The sequence below is a fragment of the Panthera pardus genome, unplaced genomic scaffold (genome assembly GCF_024362965.1).
Source record: "Panthera pardus isolate Hobbes unplaced genomic scaffold, ASM2436296v1 HiC_scaffold_12, whole genome shotgun sequence".
NCBI lineage: Eukaryota > Metazoa > Chordata > Mammalia > Carnivora > Felidae > Panthera > Panthera pardus.
The window spans coordinates 4,102,949-4,129,633 of NW_026526677.1; the positions used below are offsets into that span (position 1 = coordinate 4,102,949).

Sequence of the window (26,685 nt, forward strand, 5' to 3'; positions counted from 1 at the left end):
ATGGCGGGTGAGGGGGCCTGGGGGCTGGCGAGTGGGCTGGGCCCCCGCCGGCTGGGCTCCGGGTCGGCTCGAGGCCCCTCATTCTCCTCGGGCCAGTGGGACACCGAGCACCTTTCTCGTGCGTTGGCAGAAACACTGCACGGGGACATTGCAAACCTCCGTGCATCTCATGGCCAAGTCCGGGCCTCGCGGGGCAGGCAGGCACTCTCGGCACCCCCGTGGGCGGAAACGCAGAGCCGCGTGGCAAAGGAGAGGGAGATTTGGGGGGTCGGGGGACAAACCACCACAGCATCCCCCGGGTTTCCCCGTTTGCTTTCGGGACAAACTCCAAAGTCCTCGTGGAGGCCAGCAAAGCCTCGGGCCATCCTACCCTGACACCCTCCCAGCCCCCGGCCTCATCCCGCCACGGCTGCATGATGCAGCGAAGCGGGATTTTGCACCCCGGCCCTCAGGGCAGGGCTCCTTCCGGGACATCTCACCTGCAGACTGGTCCATCAGGGACAGGCTTTCCAGGGAGGGCGCCTGGGCTGGGCTTCTGGGGGCACAGAATCGGCCCGGCTCTGGAGAAAAGAGGGAAGCACGGAAACCACGTGGACATTGTCCCCCTCGCTGCCGGGCGCTGTAGCTGTAATGAAGGTCTGTGTAGCCAACATCCCGGGACACAGGACCTCAAGCAGCCACCGAGTCTGTGCGTTGGCAGTGAGGCTGCGCACGGCTTGGCGACTGTCTGGGTCGGCCGGGGCTCACCCTGTGCCCGCTGTCAGCTGTGGACCGGGGGCGCGGGGCGGAAGGGCTGTTGCTGATCTTGCCCTGCCTCTCCCGTCTCCAGAGCTGGGCTGGCACACCTCCTCCCGACTTTGCCCCACGACCCATCAATCTCCCAGGGCTGCCGGGGTCCCGCCCTGCTGTTTCTCCGGGGACATAAAGCTCACGAGGGTGACGGAGCCTGCCCCGCGGGCCTCGGTTTCCCCAGGCAGATGACAGAGGGGTCGGGGGAGGCCCTTCCCACCGGGAGCCCTCACTGAGCCCTACAGTGACCGATGAGGGGCTGGAGACCAAGAGCCGCCAACAGTCGGGGAGTGACAGCACAGCACAGGCGGGCTGGGGCTGCACCAGGCGCCCCGGGGCTGTCCCCCACCCCCCCAGCTGCTCCGAGGGCTCACGAGGGCCGGGGAGAGGCGAGTCTGTGCGGGTTGGGCGGGGGCCTTGCGAGGAGGGCCCTGTCCCGGGGGCCTCAGAGAGTGGAGGGGTGCTGAGAGCAGGGCAGCCTCTCCAGGGCCGGAGCATGCCATCGTCTGCACTGGTCGCCCCCCCTGCCTGCCCCCCACCTGCCACCACCCCATGCCCCAGGTCTCGACGTCTCCCTCGTCTTGAACAAGGTCACGTTTTCATCCTGCCATGGGGCCCTCCGTTTACTGCTGTGAGTGTGGGGTCGGGGGGACCCAAGCTGCTGGCCGACGCCCCTCCCCGACCTCTGGGAAGTACAGGTAACAGCATCCCCCCCCCCCCCCCCCCGAGCAAACAAACGAACGAGTGGATGAACGCGCTTGGCCAGATGTGGTTTTGCGGGCCTTGAACTTGCAAGTGAAGGAAGTGGTCTCTTGAAAGTCTCCGAGACTCCAACAGGTGGGAACCGTGGGCCCCCTAGCTGGGCCCGGGGGCACGGCTGGGGCAGGGCCCCATCTGACGGCTGGCGGGGCCTCGGGATCCCCCCACCCCCACCCCCAGCCTCCTCCCCAACCCCTCCCCCGGCCCGCTGGCGCAGCGCCACCCTGCCCGAGCCCTCCCGCCCCCGGGAACCCCCGAGCCGACTTGGGGACACGGGGGCGGCCACCGGCCCGGGAGGCGAGCCCACCGTCCCCGTGGGCCAGGTGGCGCGGTGGCTGCGGCCGGCGGGCCCGGCTTTCATCCGGGCCGCGGAGCCTGAGAAAGCGGTGGGGGGGCGGCTTTATCCGGGCCAAAGCCCCGAGCGCGGGCTCCTGAAAAGTATTGAAGGGGCATCACTCAGACTGACACATTCCATTTCCCTCGGGCGCAGACAATGAGGAAGATCCAGTTAAGGATATGGCGCTGGCCTTGTGCGCGGCTGAAGGTTTTTTTGAGAAAAATGTAACCGATGACAATAGAGCACTTTGTCGCGGTGGAGGGCACTGGGGATGGGGCCGGAAGCGGCCGGCTTCATCATTACTTATGATGAGAGGAGATTTAGTGCCTTCTTTCTTCCCTCTGTCAGGGGAGAACAATGTGGGGGGAAGGCGGAGGTTTCCCATTATAAATCACCATAAGCCCCATGGAAATCCCTCCCCACCCCGGGGTGTGAGCGCAGACGCTGAGCGCTGGGGCCCCGCGGCCCGCACTGCCCGCGGCCGGCTCGGGCCGCTCCGGACGGCGAGGGGGGGTGCTCCCGGGGCCGCCGCCCCCCCCCGTGGGAATCGAGGCTCCAGAAAGGCTGTGATCTCCACCCCGAAAAGAGGAGAATGAGAAGTGAGAGCCTTGCCGCCCCCTCCAATTAAAGAACGGGGAGCAGAGACACAGGGGTGTTTGGAGCCCCGGGCCTGGGGCCCCGGGGTGGAGGGTGGGGTGGACGCCCCAGCAAACGCCGTGTCCACGGTGGTAGGAGCGAGAGGGCCCGCTGGGCTTCGCCTCGACTACTGGTGTTGTCACTGCCCCCCGGCGGGCCACGGCTAATTCACCGGCGAGGTCCTAATGGCCCCCCGCAGGCCCTCCTTGCGTCTCCCCGGGCTCCAGTCACCCCAAAGTTCTCCGTCCCCCTCTCCAGTCTGTGATTTCTGACACCAGACATCATAGTTTTTGGCTCATGTTTCCTCCTCAGCGTCTTGTCCCCACCCTCACACGCTCTAGAACTTTCTTTCTTCCGTCAGGGAGGCAGCTCAGCCGTCCCCCTTGCGGGGTGGTTCTCGTGGACTTCCCTGGTGTCCGTTTCTCACCGTGGGCCAGATCACGCTTTGGGTGTGGTGTGTGCGTGCCCATGTATGCATTTGTGTGCACGTGTGTGTAGGCAGTGGGCCTTTCCCTCTATCGGGAGGATTCAGATGGTGCTAATACGAGCGAGTTACTGAGCTCAGGCTTGGCCAATGCACCTGCCACTGCTCCCTTCCCAGCCTGTCACCTGGACCTCATCTCTGTGTCTGATTTTTTTCTACAGCATCTAACACTCTCTGTTTATGTGTTTCTTGTCTGCTTCCCATATTTGAACAAGAGCCTTGAGAGCAGGCACCTTGTTGATCTCATTTGCTACTATTTTCCCAGCATGTGCCACTGGGCCCCGCCCACAGTGGATACGCGGAAAACACTTGTTAAATGAGTGAGTGAATGGATAGATGGATGAATGGATGGGTGGACGGATGGATAGATGGATGGATGGATGGAGGGATGGAGGGAGGGAGGGAGAGATGGATGGATGGATGAATGGATGGATGGGTGGATGGATGGATGGATGGATGGATGGATGGATGGACTGATGGGTAGATGAGTGGATGGATGGATGGATGGATGGACCAATGGATGGATGGATGGATGGATGGAGGGATGGAGGGGAGGGAGGGAGGGAGGGAGAGATGGATGGATGAATGGATGGGTGGAGGGAGGGAGGGAGGGACGGATGGGTGGATGGATAGATGGATGGATGGATGGATGGAAGGATGGATAGATGCAGGGATGGAGGGATGGATGGATGGATGAGTGGATAGATGGAGGGAGGGAGGGAGGGAGGGAGGGAGTGATGGGTGGATGGATGGATGGAAGGATGGAGGGATGGAGGGATGGAGGGATGGATGGATGGATGAATGGAGGGATGGGTGGATGGATAGAGGGAGGAATGATGGATGAACGGAAGATGGAGGGAGGGATGGATGGATGGATAAATCACTTCCCCAGTAGCCAGCAAGGTGGACGATATTTGACAAATGCTGTCAATGCTTGTTGATTACCCATTGATAAATTCATAAAACTACTCTCACCAAAAGCAGTTCTCTGCCTCTTCTCCTGGCTACTTCTATAAACCCCCTCTTGCTGAGATCACCAGGACCCTCTAATTTGATCTTTTTCCCCATTTCCTACTTGACTTGGCTGCCTCTGGCATGGGTGTCTGCCCCACCCTTCACTAATGCTCCCACCTTCCCCGGTGCTGAGCTGGATTCTCAACATTCATCCCCAGCCCCCTCCCTTCCCTCCACCAAAAGACTAAGAAGGTGAACATTCACTCCCAGACTGTACGTATTTTAGACTTTGGGGGCCACACGTCGTCTCTGTCACAACCGCTCCGCTCTGCCTTTGCGGTAAGGATCTGTAAGCAAATGCGCACTGAAAGGGGGCTCTTCTGTAATTGTCACGGGTCACAAAATACTATTCGTCTTTCGAGCTATTTCAGTGACTCGAAAATTTTTGGAAAAGTATTTAATCACGAAAAGTTATTTGAACGCTGATCTTGGCTCACAGCTGTGCAAAAACAGGCAGCAGACTTGCCCCGTGGGTTATAGTTCGTCTCCCGATTTAGAATAAAGCAGCACCTGCACTCAAAACCAGATAAGCATTTGCCTAACAGGAGGCGGCAAGTAGGATCGCATCACGTCTCTCCGTCGCTCGGATTCGCTTCTCATTTTTTTAGCTGACAAGGAGACTATTTTTCACGGTGGCAGATCTTGGGGCCGTCCACAAATAGCAGCATCTCCTCCCGGGCTCGGGGGAGGGTAGAGGTTCCCCGGGATGCAGTGTCTACACATCCTGCCGTGTCATACCTTCTCCCAGCAAGAACCCCAGAAGCCTGTGCTGACACTGAGCATCCAAGACCCTGCGTTCTTGACTGAGCAACGAGCAGAAACGTTGCTGCCTTCCACTTTAAAGAAACAAACTGCCACAGTTACAAGCCGCTGAAGGCTTGGGGATGTTTGTTACTGGATCATGCATCGGTTAGAAACCAGTTCTTACTTCTTCGATGACTTTTTTCTTGCCTCTTGTCATTGTTGATTTATAGCATCTTCCCCCCTCATTCGTTTTTCAGAGCTGTTGGTGTGTTAAATATATTAACCCTGCTACCAGCGTGATTGTTTTGTTACCAGCTGGAAATCTCCTTAAAAGGTGATCGGAGCCAGTACGTAACTACCGTCAGGAAGCGGTCCCCAAACCCGAAAGGCTGTTCTCGGCACACCTCTGCCAACGTTTAGCAAAGTGCTGACAAGTCAGTTTCAACTTGCCCGCGTACCTGTGGGTACATGTCTCTGCTGCTTTATCTCGGGAGGCTCACCGGGCAGCTTCCGTGCTCCAAGCTGGGTGCCATACGTGTGCTGGCCCTGTGAGTTCTTTAATAAATTGTTATTTTTTTTAACGACCGGACTCGGCTGGGATGATGACGGTAGCTTTTCCCAGTGCGTGTGCGGTAGAACCAGCTCCGAGAGCCGGATCCTGAGAACGCTAGATGGGGAAACAGTGTTGTACGGCCAGAGTGGGGGACCCAGGGGCCCTTGGGAAATGGCAAGCAGGACCCGAGGGGGACCTGCTGGAGTTGGTGTGTAGATTTCTTAACCTCTTTGCCCGTGGACGTTTTCCTCCGTAATGTCGTATGTATCGTGTGGGGCAACACCCTTTGGGAAAAGCTTATCCCAGGAGTAAAACTGGGGGCCCCGTCACCCACTTGATAGGACCTTGGAGCAGGGCCCAAGTTATTTTTGGAGGATCTCCATGGCCATCGATTAACCTCCACATCAAGGTGGGTGGCCCTCCCTTCAGGCCTGGGGTTTGCCGGGGCCACGCTCCCTCCCCATCATTCCCTGGGGACTGGGCCCTCGGGTCACCACCCCAATTCTCTGCCGCTGGACGCTTGCCAAACTGCGAGCTGGCACAGAGGACGGGTAATCCGGCTCTCCCGGAGTCTCGGTTCTCAACTTGGCTGGACGTGAGGATCACCTGGGAACTTTAAAAACCCTCACGCCTGGACCACACCCAGAGCAGATGAGATCAGAACTGGGGGTGGGGCCGGGGACCAGAGACTTTTTTTTTTTTTTTTTAATTTTTTTTTCAACGTTTTTATTTATTTTTGAGACAGAGAGAGACAGAGCATGAACAGGGGAGGGGCAGAGGGAGAGGGAGACACAGAATCCGAAACAGGCTCTAGGCTCCGAGCTGTCAGCACAGACCCTGACGCGGGCCTCGAACCCACGGACCGTGAGATCATAACCTGAGCCGAAGTCGGACGCTTAACTGACCGAGCCACCCAGGCGCCCCAAGGGACCAGTCTTTAAAGCTCCCGGATGATTCCAGTGCGCAGCCAAGATTGAACACCGGCTTCCAAGGTGGGGTGGTGCCTGTCGCCCGCCCCGGCCCCGCCCCCAGCGCTGTGGTTTGGTCCCGTCTGTAAGGGGGGTGGGGACTTTGCAGAATCTTGTGGGTGTGGGCAGTTGCAAGCTTTGAATTTGGATGCTTCCCACTCCTCGTGGGAAGCTGCACTCGGGCACAGCTCGAAGAAGCCCAGCCACCAGGCTGCAGCAGACCTGTCTGCTGAGGCTCATCCCTTGTACGAGGCCTGAGCCGTACGCCCGTCCCCAGGGAGGCTTACAAGAGCACGCATCGTGCATGCATACAAGTCCGCACGATCTGGACATGACATTCGTCTTCTTGTCCAGAAGTAGCTGGAGCCCAACACCTCCCAGCAGCTTGCGACTGATTGGCAGAACGTGTTTTCCTTTTTGCATTGGCTGCCAGGGAACTCAGCATCACATGCGTTGCCACACCAAACAGCATGCAGAGAGGACCTTATGGCATATATTTGCCCACTGCCTCTGCCTCCTCGGTCTCTTCCTCTTAGTTTCTTCTCACTAAAAATCACATATTGTAAACCACCTCAAATACCCCCGTCTTTTTTTTTTTTTTTTTTTTTTTTTTTTTTGTGACAAAGTAGGGACATGAGCCACAAATAAACAAGTGGAAGACACGGGCTCTTTTTCCTCTAGTTGACCATCAGATGCAGACCCGGTGGCTCCTCTTTCTTTGAGCACTGTCCACGCTCCGGCCCCAGCCATCACCTGCGCTCAGCCACCCGCCCAGTCTGTCACCCACGCACAGGGACAGCCACTTCCTTGTGAGGATGTGGTGGCACTGCATTCCCCCCGCCCCCCCGGGCCTGGCCTCCTCCCACGGTGACCGCTGTCAGTCCCAGCACACCTCGGGCCCCACCCCGCTCTGTCCCTAGCCCCCGCCCCCTCCACGCGGGCCTCCCTCCTCGGGGAAACTTCCCTGGTGCTCCCGGCTGAAACTTTCAGGGTCTCGTGGTGACGTTTCGTGACTTGGTGTCCATTTGCCCACACAACCCCCCGCCTGCCCGAGACGCTGGGTCCCAGATGGCAGCAACCCGCTCCTGCTTCTCTCTGCATTCCTGGATGCCTGGGGACACTGGGGGCCGTCTGCAGGGCCTGCTCCCAGGCCCCCGGGTCCCCGAGACCCTGCAGCCCCCGGAGTTCTGCTTTTCCCGGCGTGGGGGGCTGTGGACACCCTGCATCACCCTGACTCTGGCATCACAGGCTTGGAGGAGCCCTCAGAGGGGAGTCACGACCCTGTCTACACGGCCACCGCTGGGACATCTTTGTCACGGTCCAGGAGTCACCCTGGCTTGTGCGTGGGCCTCGCCACTCGGGAGCTGTGTGACCCTTGGGAGACTCTCTTCCCCTCCCTGAGCCCCCCTTCGCTCATAAACAGAGTGGGTAAGACGAGAACACAGGGGAGCGGATGGGATGGGGCGGAAAGAGCACCATGGGCCTGTCGGGAGACGTGACCCCCTGTTGTCCTAGGGAGCCCCCCCCGGGGGCTGACGCCCCTCCGCTCCTCCGTAGGGTCCCCCCAGGCAGCGGCCCCTGGGGGTCCCGCACCCCAGGAGCGGGGAGGAGTCCTGGACCGAGAGGGACCAGACACGCTCTGGAAGCAGGTGCTCCAGGGCGAGCCACCAGTTGCCACGGGGCCTCTGTTGCCCATGTGCCTGATGGGGCCGCAGTGGGGCGGCGAGGCTGAGCCAGGAACAGACGGGCCACACCCCACACACAGCGGGCTGATGTGACGGCGGCCTGAGGGGTTTGCTCTGGGATCTTGGACGCGTCCCTCTCGCCCCGCGGCTGGTGAGTGTCCAAGATCCCCCGGTCCGGCCTCCGCGTCTCTGAGGTCCCCGCTCCCACCCGGGAAACTCTGGAGTCCCCACGGCCGGAGTGGACCCGTCTCTGCTCTCACTGGAGGCGGGGCTGGCCTGGCCCTGACTCCAGAGCCCACAGCGGTGCAGACCCACGCTGGCGTTCTCCTCCACGGCGAAATTGTTTGTGACTTCTCCGCCTAGGGTCTCTGCGGAGCGTCCCCACCGAGCGGGCTGGGACAGTGGCTGGGGAAGGAACCCCTTCTACAGCCCTGGGGCCTGCCTTGGCCTCGCTGCAGGGAAATGGGCCAGAGACACTGAGATTTCGGGAGAGGGAAGAAGGGTGTGTTTGGAAAAAATGTGCCCAGGTCATCAGGCATGCTTCCAAAGAGCTCCCGTGGGAGGGTACAGACCAGTGTGCTCCTTAAGAGCGGCTGGCGGAGGTTTTCCGTCGGCGAAGGTGCCCGCTCCCAGCCTGCTGCTGGCACTCGGTGCCCCGCGCGAGCCTTCGGTCTGAGGGCAGGACCTGGGGCTGCGGCTGCTGTAATTAGCTCACCCCGGGCTCCGCCTCGGATCAGCTGTGTCACCCACGACTCAGGTCACTTATCTATAAAATGGGGACCGCACTCCTGCCCAGCTTGGGGTCCGGCGGGAAGGTCTGGGCTCTGAAAAGCAGGACAGCTGCCTCTCCTGAGGGGCGAGGCATTTTCCCAGAGGGACCAGGCCTCTGGGGATGAGGGGTGTCCCCGGATCTGAGACACGTAGCAGGTCTTGCTTTGAAGCTTGGAAAGTAAGTGGAACCAGATTTACCACCGAGACCTGGGCACCTTACCCAGCGGACAGTTAGGTAGTGTCTGACTGCCATCGGGAGGGAGTCAAAGGGTGAGTCTTATGGGCTGGGGGGGCAAGACTCCTCGGCCCCCCCAGGGTGGCCACGGAGGGCTGGAAGCCAGGCCCCGGCCAGATGCCACGGACCCACATCCACCCCATCCACGTGAACACGGAGCTCCGGATGGTTGACGGGCAGGTGCAGAGATGGGCTTGTGAGCTGTGACAACTCTAATAAGATCTTCCAGCCGGGAGGGAGGGGAAGAAGGCTTTTAAAGGGCAGGAAGAGTCTGCTTGTTCCAGGCTCCATGGGAGTAACTTTCACCCTGGGCACCACCCCCTCTCAGCCCTGGCAGACATCACTAATTGATCATAGCACTCTCTCCTGCAGACGCTAGACTCCCCTTCCCGAAACGTCCTCAGCCCAGCTCCTGGGGCCAAGGACCCACCAACCAGGTGTGCACGTGGTGCGATGCGACACGAAACCCCTTCCCCACCCCCGCGCTAGGCGCTGCGCGAGGCTGCCTCCAGCACCGGGGTGCACCAGCCTCCGGGGGTGTGGGCTGGCACCACTCCAGTGGAGAGCGGCCCTGCTGTATGGGTTAAACATGCCCCAGGGGCGAGGGCCCCTCTGCTGTCTCAGGATCTGGATTTGCCGACGAGTCAGGGTAGAGCAGCCTTCGTCAAATTCCTGGGGGTCTGTGTGTCTCCTGGGGAGCCTCGCTCGTTCTAACCTAGCGAGCTCGGGTCGAGCCGGGACCCGACTCTCCCAGCCGGCTGCCTGGCCGTGCGGTGCTGCTGGGCGGAGGGCCACAGACGATGCCGATAACAGATAATGCCTCAGAGGCAAAGGGATCCAAGAGAAAGAATGGAAGAAAGAGGGCACCGAACCCCAGGCTCAGATTCTGATGTGATCCAAGCGGCTAAGAAATGTTCTTCCATTCTCTGCCGAAGAGGGAAGAGGCAGCGACAGAGATCTGCAGCCCCTTCTCCTTCACCTTCCCAGAGGTTTGCCGGACCTTGCTCCTTCCCTGCGGTTTCAAATTGCATTTGGTGCAAGGGACGCAAACGGAGGGTGCTGTGTGTTCCCCTGAAAGCATTCACCCCTTTCCCAGGACTGCGTACCAATCGGCCTTGTCCTGCACGTTACGCCGGGCCCTTTATTCCGAGGCCCGGTCCCCTTTCCAGGGTGAGAAGTGTGACCATATCCGGCCTCTGGGAATCTGTTGCAAAACCATTGCTCTGGTCACCGCGGTCGTGTACAAGCCGCCCCAAACTCCGTGGTGTAAGCCCACCGTCTGCTGTGCTCACAGGTTCTGTGGATCAGGGATGTGGACAGGGCAGAGCAGGGAAGGCTCGCTCACCCACACATCCGGCAGTTCACGTGGGGCTCTCGGCCGAGTCCTCAGCAGGGGTTGTTGGCTGGAGCACCCCCATGTGGCCTGCGTGTGGGGCTCGGATGCCCCCACAACATGGTGGCTGGATTCCAGGGGTGAGCGCTGACTGGGGGACGGGATAGATTGACTTTTATGACCTGGAAATCCCACAGCCTCACTACGGGCCACAGTCTGTTCAAGACAGTCATAGGTTCAAGGGGAAAAGGACTCTGCCTTGTGCTGGGGGGGCAAGTGGGTTCTGGGAAGATGGCGGTGGTCACGTTTGGAAAACCCTACCACAGGCTGCCCTCTGGCCTCAACAATTCACGCCCCTCCCACGGGCAAAGTATCCCCCTGCTTTTCCCTATAGTTCCCCCTCGCCCAACTCTTATCCCATCACAGCTTGAGCTCAAGGTCTAGGATCCCTTGCTCTCCATCAACTGCAGGTGAACAGTGGTCCTCAGATGCGGGTTCTTGAGCATAGCTCCTCCATAGCTCCCTGAGTGGCAACCATGAACCGGAGACAAGTTACCTGGCCCTCACACCCAAATGCAGTGGTGGGACAGAAAGAGAGCCGCCACGGGAATCCCAGTTGAAATTCCAGTGTGTAAAAATGGCAGCCGTTAAGTCCATAGCGATTTTGAGACCCAGCTGGGCATGCGTTGTCGGTACCCTGTGTGGGGCTCAGTCCTGCTCCTTGGGAATGAGTCCCTGTGGCTCTGGGCTCTGGGCTCTGGGTTTGGCCCTCTGAGCCAGACTTCCTCTTCCAGACAAAACCTCCCATGCTTACCATTAAGCCCTTTTCCCAGTATGTTTCCTGCCCATAGAAGTTGAGGGGTCCAAAGGCTTCTTTTTATTTTTATTTTATGTAAATGTTTATTTATTTATTTTTGAGAGAGAGAAAGAGGGAGATGGCATGAGTGGGGGAGAGACAGAGAATCCCAAGCAGGTTCTTGTGCCATCAGCACAAGAGCCCCACGCGGGGCTCGATCTCACGACAGTGAGATCATGACCTGAGCCAAAATCTAGAGTCAGACGCTGAACCGACTAAGCCACCCAGGTGCCCCCAAAGGCCTCTTTTTATTTTCAGCTGTCTCTATGTCTTTTAGTGTGAGTTGTTACAATTCTTTAACAACTTAATGGATTTTTTTTTAATGAATCAGTTTTAATCCATTCTGCTAGGCAAGGCAAGACAAGATGACTCTCTTCAAGGTAAGCTCTCTTCTCCCCTGGGCTTCCCATGACGGTGCTGTGGGGAGTCTCTCCAAAGATTATGAAGAGCTTTTTATTTCATGGCAAGGACCTGCGAGGCAACCAGCTTAGAGCTTTCTGAGATCTGAAAAAAAAGGCTCTTATGATCTGAACCTGAATTTGATCTTTGCTCCAAAGCCTTTTCTTTTTTTTTTTTTTTTTAAATTTTTTTTTCAACGTTTTTTATTTATTTTTGGGACAGAGAGAGACAGAGCATGAACGGGGGAGGGTCAGAGAGAGAGGGAGACACAGAATCGGAAACAGGCTCCAGGCTCCGAGCCATCAGCCCAGAGCCTGACGCGGGGCTCGAACTCACGGACCGCGAGATCATCGCGGGGCTCGAACTCACGGACCACGAGATCGTGACCTGGCTGAAGTCGGACGCTTAACCGACTGCGCCACCCAGGCGCCCCATCTCCAAAGCCTTTTCTTAATCTGGGAATATCAGAGAAGCGGGCATTGAGAAATGGTTTGATATTCAACTGTAGCAAGTCTTGGCTCCTTTATATTTAGCGGACCTTTTTGTTTTTTGTTTTTTGCTTGTCTCTGCTTTCCCACTTTATCACGGGCAGCAGGAGTAAGCCCATCAGCACTGCCAGCACTGTGTCTAGAGAGCTGGCTTCTGGTACGGTGGTTGGACTCCTCCCCAGACTAGCTCTCCCACGGATAACAACAGTGAACTCTGGTCACAAAATAAAATCACTTGAAGATTCTGAAAAGTAAACACATGTAGGAAGATTGTTGAAGGGACTCTAAACTTGAAGTGGTAGTGGCACGGAGGCAAGTTCTCCACCTTTTATGGCTTTTCCTCCTGGGCAGGCTGCAAGCTCAGAGCAGTGTGGCTAAGATGCCAGAAGGATCTTCTCCATCTTTTGTTAGCTGGAGGAACCAGAGAAAGGAACCTGAGAAGCCACAGCTGCCGCCAGAGAGGACTGAGATGGAGAAGAATTCTGGGTGTGACATCACAGAAGTCCCAGGCTACCCAGAACCACACGTGCAGAGGAGAGGCTTAGAACAGCAGAGCAAAGGCTTAAAGAATTGAACTGAGATCTCCACCACCATCCACAGATGGAAAGGCAGCATTTACAATGTGAGTCAAACCAGGTAAGTCTCCAGCAAAATCTAAAACATCAACATTCTTCAGTGGACTATAGTAAAACCCAGAGTCAGCATAACATAATATTCACAATGTCCAGGATATAATTCAAAATTACTCAACATTCAAAGACCCAGAAAGATGTGACCCATTAACAATCAACAGATACCGATCCCCAAATGATCCAGATATTGGAATTATCAGACAAGGACTTTAAAAGAACTATTATAATTATGCTCAGTGAGGGGAAAGAAAATACACCAAGAATGAATGAAAAAATTATAAATCTCAGCAGAGAAGAAAGAAATATAAAAATGAGCCAAAAGGAAATCTTAGAACTGGCATATGGGATTCTAAAAAACATCCAAATAGTCCAAAAGAGAGCAAAAAGGGGGAAATGGAAGAGAAAGAAATAGAGGAAACGAATAGAAAATAAATAATAGCACGATAGGCCTAAATCCAGCAGTATTAATAACTGCACTAAATATGAATGGCATAAAGAGTTCAATTAAAAGGAAAGGGTTGTCTGACTGAATAAACAAGCAAGACTCAACCATATGCGGAATCATATGCCTACAAGAGATGTACTTTAAATTTTTTTAATGTTTATTTATTTTTGAGAGAGAGAGAGAGAGAGACAGAGCGTGATTGGGGAGGGGCAGAGAGAGAGCGAGAGAGAGACAGAATCCAAAACAGGCTCCAGGCTCTGAGCTGTCAGCACAGAGCCTAATGCAGGGCTCAAACTCACAGACCAGGAGATCATGACCTGAGCCAAAGTCAGACACTTAACTGCCTGAGTCACCCAGGGGACCCAGATATATACTTTAAATAGAGACACAGAATGAAAGGAAATGAATGGGAAAGGTATCTCATGTGAATGGTAAGCATAGGAAAGCTAGAGTGACCTTATCAACATCAGAGAAGATATTGAGATAATAATGAAAAGGACAATTGATCAGGAAGTCACAGCAAGTTTAAATGCGTATGGACTTACTATTAGAACCTCAAAATGCACGAACAAAGATCGACAGAATTAAAGGATAAATAAGCCACAATCATAGTAAAATATTCAACTTTCTCTCTCAATAATTGATGGAACCAGACCCCAAACAATCCGTAAATATATAGGGGATTGAAAAACAGGACTAATCATCCTGATCGATAAATTGATACTTCTTCTTCAAAATACTGAAATCCTGAATGATAACAAGACATTTCAAAATACGTGGGGTGTGGCTAGAGTAGTGCTTAAAGGGAAACGCATACCTTTAAATGCTGACCTTGGAAAAAAGAAAAGCCCAGAATCAATTTGGACCTAAGCTCCTCCAAACCCAGCCTGGAGAAGACAGAGCAACATAAAGCCGAGGTAAACAAAAGGAAGGAAGTAATAAAGATACGAGCAGAAGCCAAAGAGACGCAAAACAGAGATAATGGAGGAGATCAACAAAACTAAAAACTGGTCCTTGGAAAGATCAACAGCATCAAGTCAAGAAGAAACGAGAGATGATCATTGGGGCTCCTGGGTGGCTCAGTCGGTTAAGTGTCCAACTTCGGCTCGGGTCATGATCTCACGGTTCATGGGTTCAAGCCCTGCATCGGGCTCTGTGCTGACAGCTCGGAGCCTGGAGCCTGCTTCAGATTCTGTGTCTCTCTCTCTCTCTCTCTCTCTCTCTGCCTCCCTTGCTTGCTCTCTGTCTCTCTTTCAAAAATAAACAATACAATGTTTTTTTTAAAAAAGAGAGACCATCACTGCAGATCCTGTGGGTGTTAAAAGGATAAGACAAACTTCACAGTAAAACATGTGACAGCAGCTTGCTCCCAGGCTAAGCGTAAAACCACAGGCAAAGCAGGGCATTGCCAGGACACCTCCAGAGGGGCCTTCGGAGTGAACCGGGCTATGTTGACCCTGACACCTGCCTGACCCTGGGCTGCCAGGTTCAGCGGCCATCACATTTCCCGGCTCTTTATGCTATTTTAAGTGACCTTTGTGTTAGTGGGAGCCACGAGGATCCTTAATGATATGCTGTGTTCTCCCATTTGGCGAATCAGGACATCGAGGCTCCAGGAGGCGAAGACAAAGCTTACGAAACTCTCAAGGGCCCAGGACCCCCCCAGAGAGCTTGCTAAAACACAGAAGCTAATTCCGGCGGTCCGGGGCAGAGCCTGGGATCCTGCGTTTCTAACAAGCCCCCCGTGCTGCGGATGCTGCTTACCAGAGGACCCCACTTTGAACAGTGAGAGGTCCTGGATTTGCCACACAGCTGTGAGTGACAGGTTTTAAACAAAGGTCCGCCCGAGTTCAAGGCCCATTTTCCCTTCGCTGCTCCCTTCAAATGGCCTGAAAGCAATCTGCCCATCTGTATTCACATGTTAGCCTTGGACCTCTGCTGTCCTTTGGGCCTGCTGGGAAGGGGGCCCAGGACACCTGCCTCCTGGCGTCTGAGGAACCCTGGTGCCATTTTATCCCCATAGGAGACCACTCACCCTCAAAATGCCTAACACCTTGTCTTGTTTTGTGCTCAGTCCAGGCCGGTGGATACATCAGGCTCTGCTTTTCCTCTGGTTGGCTGAGTCGGGACAGCATTTCCCGAAACTCCCTTCTCATACAAATCGTCCGGGTGCTTCGTAAAAATGCACACTTTCCCACGCAGCAGGGGTGGGGCCAGGGGACCTGCACTCATCAGCAGCGTGGGGAGCGCCAACTTGGAGGGCGGGGGTCCATGTCTGTTTTGGCCTCTGCTAGATTCTCCTGCGTTACGGGCAATATGTCACTACGTCCGACCCTGAGAATGAGCCTGGGTGGTGGGTGGTATAGTGATTCCCATACGACAGAATAGGAGACTGAGGCAGGCACAAGCGGTCCCTTAACCCCGGCCAGATCCTGGGCCCGGGGAGGTGGTGCCGTTGGGCCGTGGACTGACCTCGCTTCCTTCCTTGCCAGGCTCTCAGAGAAACAAGCAAGGCAGACCCGGTGTTCCCGGGCCCTGCCTCAGTGGTGGAGAACCAGCATGGGTTTTGCTTTTCCCTGAACTCTGTGTCTGCAAGGAGACGTGGCCAGCGGGTCTGGCAGATGGACGTTCGCGACACAGCTCTCCGTCTACTCCAGGAATAGTCGGGGGAAACTGGTGTGTGTGTGTCTGGCTGTGTGGTCTGCTTAGGCCAGCTTCCTCTTCCGGGAAAGGGCAGGGATAGGGCCCGTCTCGTCCCCTCACACTGCTGGGGCAGGAGCCCCAGGGGCAAGGGTCCCCTCTCCAATGCTCACCCATAGTGTGCCTGGGGATGCCCTTCTGACCGGCGAGGGGTCACCTTGGTCTCGGGACACCCAACTCCAATGCCACCAACACCGACGTCCCTTGAGCTGATATTTAGTGGCACTTGTCTGCACCAGGCCTGCGTGCCGTGCTCGAAGGTGAGACCTGGCTCAACCCACCCTGCCGGGAACGTGCCCTGTGCGTAGGGCTCACCTATGCCTGAATCAGCCAATTTCCAAACTGCACACAAGACAGCATCTCCACGCAGGGCTACGGGAGGGGTGTCTTGGGCCAGCGGCTGGGAATTTGCTGGAAACGCAGACTCCGGGCCCTGCTCCCACCCGCTGCATCAGAGCCCCCAGGTTAAAGGAGCCCCGGGTCGGGGCGCCTGGTGGCTCAGTTGGTTAAGCATCCAACTCCTGGTTTCGGCTCAGGTCATGATCTCATGGTTCACGGGTTCGAGCCCCGCGCCCGAGGATCCTTTGGCCAAGGAGTGCTAAATTTCCTTTGCTCTATTAGAAAAACCCACACCGTAGATCAACAAGTGTATAGACGGCCGAGGAGATGACCGGCTCAGAGAATGCATTTCCATAGGACTTGGGAAGCATGGTTCACGGGTAAATAACGTTACAAAGGAGGGCACACCCTGCAGGCCAGCAGTCGCTTTGTCCCCGCTGCAGAGACCATTGTCCCAGGTGGGACCGGGTGCGTGTGCTCGTGTGCACGTCCGTGCACACCTGTGTGTGCGGGTAGCTTCCGAAGGTTCCTGGGGGCGTCGGGAAGGAGAGCTGGGGTGTCCCCATGCATCTGATTCCAAGTCCCCAGGTAGGGCACCCTCATGCAGCAAGCAGGGGACAGGTCTAGGTGACCTCCAGAGTCAGATAAAACTCAGAGCCGAGTTCTGTGATAGCCAAGGAACCGGGCGCTCGGGAGGATCCCCCTTGAGGAGGGTCTCTCGGGCCTGCTGGCCCTGCTGGCGTTGCTGGGGCTGCTCGCGAGGGGGACCAGTCAAAGGCGGGCTCTGGAGCCAGCTCCAGGGTCGCAGGCTGTCTGCGGCAGAGGGCCACACAGGGGCACGGACAGAAGAGAAGGTTCAACCCTGGCCCGAGGCCAGCCAGGGAAGCCACTGTGGCCAAGTCGGAGGGTAAGCCCCGCCAGGGGACAGAGAGGAAGGCCAAGAGGCGGGCCAGCTGGGGGCACCCAGGCACGGGCCGGAGGACAGGAGACCCAGGCAGGAAGGCGGGACCTGGGGGTACCTGCTCCGAGCAGCTGGGTGCCCAGGTTGGTGCGAACTCACCAGCAGAGGTGGCTTTTCTCACATCGGCTGCCCGGAAGGCCCTGGCCGTGTCCTCAGCTCTGCTGGGGAGCAGGGGAGCCTGCCCACTGATGTCACGGCCTCACGGGGTGAGACGCCTCCTGGGAGAGGGGGGGCTCAGCGCCCCGAGTCAGCGTGGACCCTTCCTGTGCCAAGCGATGCGGGCATAGCTTGAAATGGTGCGGGATCGTGACGCTGGCCCCGGCCGCACCCACCACGGCTACCCCGAGTGTCCGTGCGCACTAGGTGCCTAACTGTTCCGTTCAAATCCCACGGGGTGGGTGTTCATACCCTATACGAGGAAATTAGTGTTCAGAGAGGTTCAGAAAGGAAAAACCGGCCCAAAGCCACGGAGTGGGGCAGATGGGGACCCAGGGTTGCTTTCCATCCCGTCCTCTTGCTTCCGGAATCGGGGCTGGAGGCGCCCGGGGCCTCGGTCCACGCTGGCGATGTTCTGCAAGGGGCAGTTTCGGCCCGCAGCCGGGCACGGGGAGCCCCAGGAAGCCCAGGGTGTAGGAGGCTGCTCTGGGCCCACCACCCCCGCTCGGGGTCTGCAACCCAGCCCTCCAAGAGGCAGCGTCACTGTGGGCAGCTGAGTAATGACTCCTCCGAAGATAGTCGCCTCCGAATCCCTGGAGACCATCAACATGACCTCATTGGAAGGAACAGTCTTTGCGGATGTGATTGACTTCAGGGCTTTGAGACGAGGTGACCTCCCTGGGTTATCCGGTGGGCCCCGAATTCCATCACATGTGTCCCTTTAAGAGACAGGCAGAGGGGGATGTGTGAGATGTGACACAGACAGGGGAGAGGTCGTGTGACCACAGAGCCACGGCCCAGGAGCACCGGAGCCCCCCAGACTCCTTGATCTCGGCCCAGTGAGACTGGACGTCTAGCCTCCAGACTGAGAAAATGACCCAGGTTGTGGGGCCGCGGGGCCGCGGCCGCGGGAAGCTGATCCGGTCGGCCTGAGCGCATCCTAGCTCCATCCGCTTCTGCCGTGTCCTGGGGGCACCTCCCAGCTGTCCCAGCCTTTGCAAAGGCACTCATGGGCATTCTGCAGGCCACAAGACACAAGGTTGCAGGGAGCCATAGACTCGGGTTCCTTCCCCAAAACGCTGTCCCTCAAAATTACCCAGGAAGGAAGAATGAACCTATTGGAACAGAACTGGTCCTCTCTCTCTGGAATGTTCTCTAAGTGTCAGGCTCATTCCTGGTGCTCGGTGCTGGGCCCTCCGCCTGGGGGAGGGAGACGGTGCCCCTCTCAGGGCCCCACTCTTGTCCCCTTCGGGCAGGTGGTCTTGAGGACGACAGCTCAGCTCTGCCCGCCGCCCAGATGTCGACATTCCTACAGCCGTGTGTGGCGATCGCTGCCTCTGGCCTTCCCTGAGGAGCCCCCCAGTCAGGGAGCTGCTGGGGAGAGGGACCCTCTGCCCCCGAGGCCTTTGTGACTTGGGGGTGGCCTGACCCTGGTTCATCTGGAGGAATCATAACGTTGTCCTGTGGCTTCTCACCGACGGCCGTGCCACAGAGGGATCGTTGGACGCAGGCCACAGAAAATCATACCATTGCGACTTGAAGGTGTGGTCCATTTATCTATCAGGAGGGCAGTTTTGGGCTGGCATGGCAGGACCTCTGTGCCTCCAGGGGCCCAATCTCCTTCTGCCTTCCTGCCTCCCCGCCCTGGGCACGTGGCTTTGTCCTCATGGCTGCAACACGGCTGCTGTGCCTCCAGCCGTGATTCCAGCTTTCCCTGTGGGAAGGAAAATGTGGAAGGGGTGGGGGGCGGTGCCTGGTTGGGGGACCCCTGGAACTTCCCAGGACCCGCTGGCATTTCGTTGTCCGCTCCGACTTCCAGAGAAGCTGGGAAGTGAAGCGTTTCCCCTGGTCGCCATGCCAGTCCTGGACCAAAGCTGTGTTCTGTCCTCAACGGGAGAGACATCGGGTGGGCAGTTCATCCCATAGACGGTCCCTTTTCCCTTAAAGTTTCTCCCCACAAACAGCTGCCCCCTCCCCTTCCCCAGGCCCTGCAGCCTGCATTTCTGCCTCAGGGCCCATATTCCTCCCCCTCTCGGGAAGCGAGGGGGCTCTGCCCAGGGTCTGGTGCACGACAGCCTTCCGGCTCTCGCTGTCGTTCCTGTTGTGTCGTTGGGGTTGTGCGAGGGCCAGGAGGCAGGCTGGGGCGGGGCAGCAGCCAGGGCCAGGCCAGGAGGCCATCCAGGAGGTGGAGACAGAGCACAGCCCTGTGGACTTCTCCTGAGGCCTCTGCCCCTCAGCACGGGCTGGCCTCTCTGTCTGCTGGAGAAACAGGCCGTCTATACCGCTGGCCCAAGTGCAGCAGCCCAAGGGGCTCTAGAATTATTTTTACGTAGTTTCTTCCTCTCAGAAAAAAGACAGAAAGCACCCTACAAAACTGTGCCGTCGAAACCACTGGTGCCTGCCCTCCCTCCCTCCTCCCTCCCTTCTCCATCCCTCATCCCTCCCTTCTCCATCCCTCATCCCTCCCTCCCTCCTTCCCTCCTTCCTTCCTCCCTCCCTCCTTCTCTCCTCCCTCCCTTCCTCCCTCCACCCCTCACCCCTCCCTCCTTCCTCCCTCCCTTTCTCCTTCCAGCCCTCATCCCTCCTTCCCCCTTCCTCCCTCCCTCCTCCCTCCTTCCCTACCTCCTCTCTCCCTCCCTCCATCACTCATCCCTCCCTCCCTCCCTCCTCCCTCCCTCCAACCCGTGCTCTCCTCTGCTTGTCCATCCACCTCTCAGTCTGTCTGTCCATCTGCCCTTTCTTCTATCTTTCCCCATTTGCCACCTGCCAGGCTGTGAGGTCTGGGACTCCGGGCTGCACTCGGGCAGGTGCTGGGTCCGTTCTGCTCACACAGACGCAGGCACAGCCTCCCCGCCTCCCCGCCTCCCCGCCTCCCTGCCGAGGGCACAGGGCTCCCGCCTGGACAACCGTCCTTGGAGAGAGGGCCCCAAATGCCCCCTGGCTGGCATCGCGGGCATCGCCTGCAGCGGGCAGCCTATCCCTGTGAGAGGTCCCGCTGGGCCCTCTCCACAATCGTTACAAGGGCTGACGGGGCCTTCCAGGGACAGCTTCCCCCAGAATAACCCGGTGACACCAGTTCTGTCTTCAGCCTCTACCTCATTTCCTGACCGATGGTCCAGCCCCAAACAAAACTTGTGTTATCTACTTTCATATCTGGCCGGGAGAGGCCTGTCAGCTCCAGGCAGGAGCCGGCCCTCCAGGAAACCACCTAGCGCGGCCAAAATTCGCCTTCCAAGGCCAGGGCTGAGCCGCAGGAAGCCGCGGCCGAGAGGCCTGGAGCTGCGGTGCGCAAAGCAGGCCTCGCTGCCCCCGCTCGGGGGACGCGCGCCCAGGGCCTCGGCCCCAGAGGGCACGCGCCGTGATCGCCCTTGTGGTTCGCGCTTTGGCCTCAGGCTCGGGGAACCCCGGGGACTCGGCCTCGCAGCGTGGACGGCGGTCGGGGGGAGCCCGGGTCCGGGAGTCGGGAGGACTCGCGGCAGAATCCGGCGGGCGCCCCGCAGCCGTGCCCCCGCCACCGCCCCGGGAACAGGCGCAGGAAGAGAAACCGAGGCAGCCCCTGCGAAGGTGGGCCTCGGGGGCCGTTGGCCGCGCTTCAAACAGGCCTGCGTCCTCACCTGCCCATCCGCCCGCAGGGGCTAAGCGCTGCTCAGCCTGTGTCTTGGAGCGGAAAAAAATAAATAAACGAGACCAGAAAAGGACCCTATCAGATGCCAAAAATGAAGATAACACGGGAGGAAGTTTACTCTGATGAGGAAATCCCTAAATGCTGCTGGAGCTGATGCTTGGAATTGTTCATTAGCACTCGGGGGCTCTGAAGGAAGGGCTCTCTCCCAGTGTGCCCCCCCCCCCGCCCCCCCAGGTCTGCCCCGCACTTATCATCACTTATCTGCAGGAAACGGCTCGAGCTTCTGAATCCGCAGGGCACTGCTGAGACCAGGCTGTGACTCATGCCTGGGCAGCCGGACAGCAGCGGGGACGGCCTTCCCGGGGCAGCGGCCCAGGCTCCGTTGCCGGGCTGGGTGGCCACAGGTTTCCAGAGTGGGGGGAAGAGAAAGTTCTGGAAAGTTTGCCGGGGTCATGGCAGGAGGAGCCGTCCCTGGAGTACCCACCTGCTAGTCCCAACACGCCCAGATTCTTCCCTGACTCAGGATCTAAAAATGTGCACCGTTTACCCAAGGAAGGGGATGGGAGCCACGGGGCGGGGGGGGGGGGGGGCAGGTGTCACCCAGGGTCCCGTGACACTTGGCTGTGGCCTGGCTCCCGAGCGTGTGGCCGGCTGGAGCTCCCAGATGTCCGCCTTGGAAACGTGCGTTTTCCTGCAGGGCCCGTGGCGAAGCCCTGGACACAGGAAGAAAGGCCTATTTTTGGAGGCAAGCCTTAGAAGCTGGGGCTCAGATGACCCCATCCCATCCTGCCCTCTGACTCGGGCAGGAAAAACTGTCGGAAACGCCTGACTTGGAGGCATGCAGAATTCTGCCTCTGGTGGCAGGCGGGGCCCCGGGCGCGGAGACCACAAGATCACCGTGGTCGTAACTGTGGGGTCGGCCTGCATTCGTGCGGGCCTCGGGCGTCTCCTTCGCTGCCGTCGGTGAATGTGTCCCTGTGCGCCAGGGCCTCAGTGCCAGACTGACGGGCATCACAAGACAGCCCCACTCTTCCCGAAGGCCGCAAGCCCGGTTTGGGCTGGGGACAGTCCATCTCCCCATGTCTAGAGTGACACATAGGGCTCGGGCATCGTGGCCCAGGATGTTCGGAGCCCAACATAAGGAAACAGGCAGCCGGCCTTTGCACGGACCCCGGCCGGGTCCCAGTCCTCCCGGGCCACTGGGCCACCCGCCTGCCACCCCGGGGCTCTGCACTCAGGGCCGTCTGTATAAGGCTGCATTTTTGATTCGTGCTGAAAACGATTCAGCTTCTGTTGTTCTGACCGCTCTCCCACCTCCTGCGCCTTCCACACCCGCCCCCCCGAAGTCAGGAGCCAAAGGGATGGGGTTGAGCTGGGGGAGAAAACCGCGAGCTCTGAAGGATATGAGGAAAGATTTCACTTCCCTACGTCCCGGCTTCTATGTTTAGCACGGCCACTTTCCACTTGCAAAGACTTTCCTCTTTATGACAGAGCGTATCTGGCAAGAAGGCCCCTCCGAGGTACTGGGGCTTGTGATGTTTCTCCCACCCTGTCTCCCAAGTCCAAATTTCCCTCCTGAAAATGAGAAATCTTTTCAAACCTCACAAGGCGTTTTCTTTATCATTCTCCTCCATTTTGAACCACAAGTTGATTTCCCATGATGCCGTCGATGGGGGAGGGAACTGCATGGCAATGCCCGCAGGGCGCAGGCGACCCTGGAGGCCTTCGCGAGCCCACGAAACCAGAAGATTCTTCTTTGGAGGCAAAGGGACCCTGCCGGAGGGTCTCCTGTTCCCCAGGTGTGGCCGCCTCGCTTCAGTGACATGACTTCCCCCACTTGGCAAACACGTATTGAGGACCTACTGTGTGCCAGGCACCTGTCCAAATGTGAGGGGGACGGGTGCTGCCGAGAACAAAGCGGGCAAAAATGCTGGTCCTAGCGGGGCTCATATTTAAAAGTGGAGACAGAAGACAAAACCCCGAGGTTCCCTGGAAGGACCAGAGCTGTGGGCTGAGAACGAGCCGGAGGCATGGGAGGGGAGCCCAGTGGGGGCGGGCAGGGCCCGTGATGTCAGAAAGGCGGTCGGCGGAGGCCTCTGGGGAGCGAGAGTGGATGCAAGTCAGAGGGAGGAGGCTCGGGCACACGGAGGACAACCAGCGCAAGCCCCGTGGAGACCGGACATCTGAGCCGTCCCGGTAACGGCAAGGACGCGGACCCCCGATCAGGGCAGAAGTCCCCTCGCTCTCCGTCCTGGTGGACCGAGTGGCCCTGAGCGGTGGCCAGAGGTGCAGCAGGCTCCCCGTGGGCCCGGACGGTAAGCCTATCTTCCCCGGTTCACGCCACCCCTCATCAGAAAGCCAGCTTCCTGCCTCCCTCCCCGAGTCACCCGGCCCCAACCTGACCCAAGCTGCCCAGAGTCACGCGCGGCCAGCGACCCCGCCACGCCAGCCCCAGAGTGACGGGTGAAAGTGGAAACTCACAACTCGGGGTGACTGGAAGAAATTCTGAATCCTGCCGTCAGCCCATCGGGGCCGCTGCCACACTGCCCCCTTGGCTGTGGTTATTTTCTCACGGTTCTGGAGGCCATAAGTCGAAGATCAAGGTGCCAGCTTGGTTGGAGTCTTCCTGGTCATGTCCCCCCACGGCCTTCCTCAGTGCATGCACACGGGGAGGGTTCTGGTCCTTCCTCTTCTTAGACGGGCACTGATGACACCATGGGGCCCACTCTCATGACCGCATCTGACCCTAACCACCTCCCGGAGGCCCAGCTCCTGACACTGTTGTGTTGGGGGGGTAGGGCTTCAACATAGGCATTTGGTGGTGGGGGTGGGACAGAAACACCTTGAGTGACTCCCGGCCTTTGCTCCATGGATGTGCGATGGAATTAAATCATTGTCCCTTGCTAGGGAAAGTGGGATCCAGGACAGTAATGCTGCTCCCAGATGCGAGAAGAATCTAGAAGACTTGTCTCTCTTTTTACACATGGAGAGCTAGGGGCCAGAGGAGTTATAGGACCTGCTAGGCTCACAGAGTCAACTGGTGGCCAGGGAGGGGACCTTCCAGTTGGGGGTTGGTCAGAGACTACACACCGTTTACAAAGATTTCCAGCTTTCTGCTTCCTAGGCAACTGGTCGGGCCGTTCTGCTCATCCTTCTTGGAGTCGGGCGTGGCCACACGACTCTGTCGGCCAGTGACACAGGAGTAGAGGGATTCAGCTCACTTGTGAGCAGAAGTGTTAAGGGTCTGGTCCCTTAACATCCCCTCCAGGGATGCTCCTACCATCCCGGGAGATGACTCAGGGCCAACAATCCGCAGCCCGTGGGTCAAATGTGGCTCACCACCTGTTTATGTAAATAAAGTTTTACTGGAACACAGCCCCTTCGTTTCTGCTCTGTCTGAAGCTGCTTTTGTGCCACAGTAATCGTTGGGGAGTTGCAACAGACACCACGTGGCCCGTGAAACCTGAAACATTTACTCTCTGGCTTTTCACAGAAGCCGTTTGCTGACCCTGCTTTACGGCATCCAGCTCTGGGGGACTGTTTGTTACCTAGCTGGTTCTGACTGACACACTTTCTAATTATGCTCACAGCTTCTGACTGCCGTGTCATGTGCTCTAACAATTTAAAAGACCCTCTATTTTGCACAGCGGGTAAAGCTACCGCATCCTGCTTCCACTTCCTGGTTTCTGAGCATCCATTGCCGTCTCCGCCCTGCACGCGGGGAAGGAGGGCCCAGGGAGGCATGTGACCGGTCTGCAGCCACCTGCAGAGCTTCAGCAGGACCCCGACCCCGCATTGAAATGGGGAACTGAGGATTCTTCAGTTGTATCTGCATTGCCGAAGGTAGCACACAGAGCCACATTAGGAAACCCATGCCCCGCCCCCCGCCACCTCCCGGCAACACCTTTAAGAAAACCAATGAAAAGAGAAGGCCATTCACCCCAGAGCAGAAGTGAGAAGGGGTGACATCTGGCTTCCCTACTCGGCCTGCTCCTCTTCTGCTTCCTTTATTTGCTCCCCACGCTCCCCACCTCCCAGGGTCCCACGGCCTCTGGAGGGAGCAGCGGTGCAAGGCCGCTGTGGCCCTGCCCATACCTGGGCCTTGGTTTCCCCATCTCCGCACACGCACCCTTTTACCTCGTGCGTGCTGCAGAGCCAACCACGATGGGCACAGGGTTGGGGGCACCCTTCTCTGCCCAACCCAGACACAGAAGCTGCTGGAAGGAAACGGGGTCCTGCCCGGGGGAGGGGTGCAGGCTGCCTGGCTGTGAGGGGGGCACCCACCCCGCCGTTCTGCAGCCCTGGCTTCTTTGGCACCCCATCTCGGATTTCACCCTCGCCTTCCCCGGCATGGTTCCGACAGGCCTGGGAGCAGGGAGTCCTTGCAGCCTGGAAGGTGGCCCAAAGTTTGAACAGCTACAGGTTTGGACCCTCCCACCTGCTATCTCTGGTTCCATACTTCATACTTTTTTTTTTTTTTAAACCAAACTCTTAGGCTTATGTAACACACTTGGAAGTCAAGAAGCCAAGGTTCATTATCAACAGCCCAGGAGGGGTTTGCGAAACACTTGCGATGAAGAAATCTTTCCATTGAGAAAAATTCCCCTGGTGCTCATGCCCCCAGTGGTTCCGGCATGTTGCTGAGGGGGTGGGCATTCAGCAGCTTGAGAAAGGGTGTCCCCGAGGCTCCCGAGCCCACTGCTCTCTCTGCTGGCCGCGTGCCGTGATCCTGCTGCCCGGAAAATGGCACGTGACCCTCCCTTTTGTCCTCTAGGCCAGTCGCTGCTGACCTCACCAGCAACAACCGATGTCAGACAGGGTTCTCACCATGTGCCAGGCAGAGGGCTGGGCCTCAAATCCCTCGTTTTAGCAGATGCTCACATGACTGAGGGCCAGGTGTCCTTATGCCCATTTTATAGAGGAGGACACTGAGGCTCAGAGAGGAGGCAAGACGGTGGAGTGAGGGCACCCATTAGCATGCTTCTGCAATGGGTCATTGCAAAAGCAGACACCGCCCCTCCTCCTGATTGAACAGCCACTCCCAAAATATAAGTCCACATGGGCCCCAGGAGTGTGTTTTTTAAGCCACTCGCTGTATCACAAGAGGAAATGAGGGGCTTATCCTGCAGAGATGAGGCCAGCATTCTGCTTGGCCATTTCCCCTCTAGGAGAGCAGATGTGTGGGGTTCTGTGCCTTTCTTCGGCCACACTGCCATTGGGGCCCCCGGAATCTGACCATCAGAGAGCCAGGGCTGGGGGACTACGGCCAGGCCCGGCAAACAGCCCTTTTGGAAGCATCCCTGCTGGCCCTGCCAAAAGCCCACCGGCCTCGCCCACACACATGCGTTTTCCACCGGGGCTCTGGAAACCGGAGCCCGTGTAGATGCAAGAAGACGAAATCGTGCCGGGCTGGGCCACGGCTACAGATTCAGACCGTGCAGCCGAGGGGCCCCAACCTCAGAGGGAACTCAATGAATTTGTCGGGGAACTGAAAACAGATGATTTCAATCAGCGGGGGTAAAAAAAAAATGACTTCATGGCCACAGTTGACTGAGGGAGGCAGAGTTTGGCGGCCAGGCCCTGCCCGGGAGGCGCTTCCAGAAAGCCCGTCCTGCTCCTCAGCGCACACCCCCCCCACCCCAGCCCCCAGCCCCCAGCCCCCAGCCTCCAACCCGGGCCTTCCCTGCAAGGCCCCTGCGTGCAGCGGGAGGGCCAGGAGTCGAGAGCAGGACGGAAGAGCGGTGGCCCCAACAAGGACCGCGAGGCTCGGAGATAA

The 26,685-nt window shown here is 57.9% G+C and overlaps 1 protein-coding gene across 1 annotated transcript; it reads left to right on the forward strand.

The window, feature by feature from the left end:
• LOC128776232 (basic salivary proline-rich protein 2-like) lies at positions 1 to 26,685 on the forward strand. The gene is made up of 9 exons (XM_053900600.1): positions 1 to 7; positions 1,729 to 1,934; positions 7,275 to 7,485; positions 7,842 to 7,998; positions 9,056 to 9,155; positions 9,465 to 9,551; positions 10,145 to 10,241; positions 20,677 to 20,848; positions 26,553 to 26,685. The coding sequence occupies exons 1-9, from the start codon at positions 1 to 3 to the stop codon at positions 26,683 to 26,685; spliced, it is 1,170 nt and encodes a 389-aa protein (XP_053756575.1).

Bases quoted from the DNA above. Each gene is read 5' to 3' on its own strand.
- LOC128776232 (XM_053900600.1), top strand. The intron at 7,486-7,841 runs GTGGGGGGCTGT...GCTCCTCCGTAG, and splicing joins GGAGTTCTGCTTTTCCCGGC to GGTCCCCCCAGGCAGCGGCC. The intron at 9,156-9,464 runs GTGCAGAGATGG...CCCCCGCGCTAG, and splicing joins TCCGGATGGTTGACGGGCAG to GCGCTGCGCGAGGCTGCCTC.